The sequence below is a fragment of the Equus przewalskii genome, unplaced genomic scaffold (assembly GCF_037783145.1).
Source record: "Equus przewalskii isolate Varuska unplaced genomic scaffold, EquPr2 contig_R1842, whole genome shotgun sequence".
NCBI classification, from domain to species: Eukaryota; Metazoa; Chordata; class Mammalia; order Perissodactyla; family Equidae; genus Equus; species Equus przewalskii.
The window spans coordinates 183,505-187,346 of NW_027228442.1; the positions used below are offsets into that span (position 1 = coordinate 183,505).

The window sequence follows — 3,842 nt, forward strand, 5'->3', positions numbered from 1 at the left end:
ACATTCTGCCAGGGAACTGGAGTTGCAAAAATTACGATCGCTAATGGGATAAGAAAATTCCTCTTCAGCTGTGAGGGATTACGAACATGTCATCCCCCAAACATGCTGCTTTGGAATACTGACGTTTTGGAACTGAGAGCACTAGAGAAACAGTAGATGCAAGAAGGACTACTTGACCTCCCCTTTTCTACCCAAAAGCAGGTCAGATCATTTCCTATTGGAATGTGCTCTCCTTGTCTCAGGAAGAGAACATTCTCATTACCACAGACTGGGTTTTGATGCCAAAACAGACCTGCAAAATAAACCTACTAAAATAACTCTTCCCTTCCCTTCATTTCCCTATACATTTTCTAAGCAGTCTCCCATAATTGGCTGCTCCTTGCCCTTTTGTCTTGTCACATACCTACAATTTATTGCTCTTTCTTTAAAAAGTATATAAACTTTTGAGATTAACTGCTTCTTTGGGTTCATTTTCCTTTTGAAGATACCTAAGTGCACATAAACATTAAAATAAAATATGTATGCTTTTCTCATGTTAACCTGTCTTAAGTTACTTTAATGCTGAGGCTTAGCCACAAAACCTAAGAGGGTAGGAAGAATTTTTCCTCTGCTACAGTAGGATGGCATACAGATTTAGCTGTGTGCTGAAACAGAACATTTCACTATTTTTTGTGAGACTTTGGATATAGCTTTAGATATTCTGATGGAAAATGAAGGTTTAGGAAAAATGTTGATGTATGCATTAAGTTTTTAATATCCATGGTAGGTAATTTTGACAATAATTTCCTTAAATGTGTACTGCTTTAAAAATAAAAATAATTAGACATTCAGGAAAAATATTTTTGGTTTAATATATACCAGAAAACAACATCTCAGAGTTTAAACTAAGAAAAATTCCAAGCATTGGCATTTGCAAGAAACTCCTGATTTCATTATATTCTCTTGCCATAAAAATAGATGGTTTAAAACCTTGGTTGCCTAAAATAGTACTTCTGGTGATTTAATCTGCATACCAGGCACCCCGGGGAACTTGTTGTAATGCATAGTCTCATTCAATATGTCTAGGGTGAGATTCTGCATTTCTAACCAGCTCCCAGATGACCCTGATGCTTCAAGTCCATTGGTCACACTTTTAGGAGCAAGACTTTAGGAGGCAATCAAGTGGAGAACACTTATGCTAAAAAGTTTTGATAAGATTTATTTCTCCTAGCACTCTGATCCTCTTATTTGTTACTAAACTGAAGTGAAATAACTGAAGAGCATAAAGCTACTTCATTAACACAGGACGGGGAACATAGTACTGGAAAACCTTCTTTTTCCAATTTTTTCCTCTCTCTCTGAATTGAATTAGTTCATGCTGAAATGATTCTTTTCTTGAATATTTTATGAGAATCTCACAGTGCTGACACTTGTTTTACTGTGTTAGCCCATTCTTGTACTGTCCAGTCCTAAGATTTTCCTTTTTTCCCTCCACTTATTAACCTTATTACCTCTGTTAATATTTTGAAATCCATTTATATTATCCAGAATAATCCCTTATCCAATATTTCTCAACAAAATTCTCCAGTTGTGTTTACATTCATGATTAAATCAACATCTGTGCTTAAGGATAGTGCCTGGTTCATCACATGTGTTTGATAAGTGTTTATCGAGATAATTATTCAAGCTTCAAAGTGATGTTTGTAATAGCCCATCTACCAGATGGAGTAACACTGCTCCATTTAACAGAAACAACTTTTGGCCCATGGTTACTGTTAAGGTGTAAATTATGAAAACATTCAAATGAAATATTATATGGGACTAAATCGTCATATTTTCTGATTGTTAATGCTTTATGTTCAGGGAGCTTGTGTTCTCTCTCTATCACTATGTCATTCCACTAAAACATACTTAAACACAGTAATTATAGAATATCTATTACAGTAGAATTCAAAAGTGCCGAGAGATGTCTGTATTAGGTGGTATCAATTTTACAACATAATTTTCAAGACTTACCATTTGCAAATATGGCTTGAGAATCCATTCTAAACTGCTCATTCTTGTTGATCTCTCAAATCCCTCTCATGTTTCTGACCAAGAGCAATCTCCTTTGTGCTAGAACTTTCCTGAAAGCTTTCTTCACATCTTTGTTTCTCAGGGTGTATATGAGAGGATTTACCAATGGGGTGACCACACAGTAGAACACTGAGACCACCTTACCAATGGTGAAGTTGTATTTGGCTGGGGGGCGGACATAGGCGAAGATAATGGTGCCATAATAGATGGTGACCACAGTGAGGTGGGAGGCACAGGTGCAGAAAGTTTTCTTCTTAGCATCCCTGGAAGACAGTCTAGTTATTGTGACCACAATATGGCCGTAGGAGGACATGGTGAGAAGGAAAGAACTTAGAATCACGATAGAGCTACATGTGTAGCCCAAGGCCTCCACCAAGAATGTGTCTGAGCAAGACAGTTTAAAAATGGGATCTGAGTCACAAAAGAAATGGTTGATCTTCCGGGGGCCACAAAAGTTTAGATGAGAGATGAGTATGGTAGGTAGCAGAGGGGCAATGAAGCCTCCAACCCAAGATCCAGCTGAAAATCGCAGGCACACTGGAATACTCATGAGGAGTGAGTAATGTAGAGGGCTGCAGACAGCCAGGTACCGGTCATAGGCCATGACTGCCAGCAGGATGCACTCTGTAGCTCCCATGGAGAAAAAGAAGTAGTACTGAGTTATACAACCAGAAACAGAGATGGTGACAACCTGTGAGAGGCAGGTGGCCAGCAATTTAGGCACTGTGGCTGTGGTGTACCAGATCTCTAGGAATGACAAATTTCCCAAGAAAATGTACATGGGTGTTTGAAGTGTGGAATCCATCAGAACAATAAAAATGATGAGGGTGTTTCCCATGAAGGAGAACAGATATACAGTGAGAAACATCACAAACAATGTGAGCCGCAGAGAGAGAACACCAGAAAACCCAAGAAAAATGAACTCGGTCACTGCTGTTTTGTTTGTTACATCCATGGCTCATCTTCTCTGATCTGGAATGAACCAACAATGCCCAGAGTGTGGCAGATGAGCAAGAATGGAATATTTTCATGTTCCTTTATTTTGTGATGCTAATGTATCTCTAATAATAATAAAGATGAATGACTGACCAAAACATATTGGCATCTTTATAAACATTTTACATTGCTTGACTCAGTTGACTTACGACATAAATCTCCAAGGTAAACAGTCTAGTAATCTACCTTACAAATGAAGAAACTAAGGAAGTAAATATTTTTTCCAGAGTTACATCACTTTAAATGGTGGGGCAGATGGTACCCAAGTAGATTTTTTAAAAGATCACAGTTCAAGCGAATACACAAAATATGGCTATTGGAAAAACATGACATTGTCCCATCACTAGTGATTTCACATCATAGAAATTAGAAGGTGGTAAAGAAACCGACAGCATGCAGATCAGAGGCCAGTGGATGGGGTGGGGCTCTCAGAATGGAGTTCCTAGGTCACACTAGTTGCATTATGAAGACACACTGTTGCCTACAATTTTACATCTATGAGCTTGGTTATATGCCTCATTTAGGGTTTGGTGGGAGATTAGTACAGGGATGAATTTTATCTCCAGAAAACCAAACAGAGAGTAGGATACAATATATACGTGGAAACTTTTTTCCCATAAATATTCTTTTAACTTTCCTAATCTTGGTTTGTTTTCAGAAATAGTGCATCCAGCAGTTTTCCTACATTGGTTAGGAACAGTCAAGCAAATAATTTAAATTCAGAAACCCATTCATTCTTCATTGGACATAGAGTTTTTTTTTCCAAATCTTGGCTATTTTGAAAGAACCCT

The 3,842-nt window shown here is 37.8% G+C and overlaps 1 protein-coding gene across 1 annotated transcript; it reads right to left on the reverse strand.

Annotated features, from left to right (window-relative positions):
* Positions 1–2,050: 2,050 nt before the first annotated feature.
* LOC103545622 (olfactory receptor 6F1-like) lies at positions 2,051–3,010 on the reverse strand. The gene has a single exon (XM_008512224.2). The coding sequence runs from the start codon at positions 3,008–3,010 to the stop codon at positions 2,051–2,053; it is 960 nt and encodes a 319-aa protein (XP_008510446.2).
* Positions 3,011–3,842: the final 832 nt, after the last annotated feature.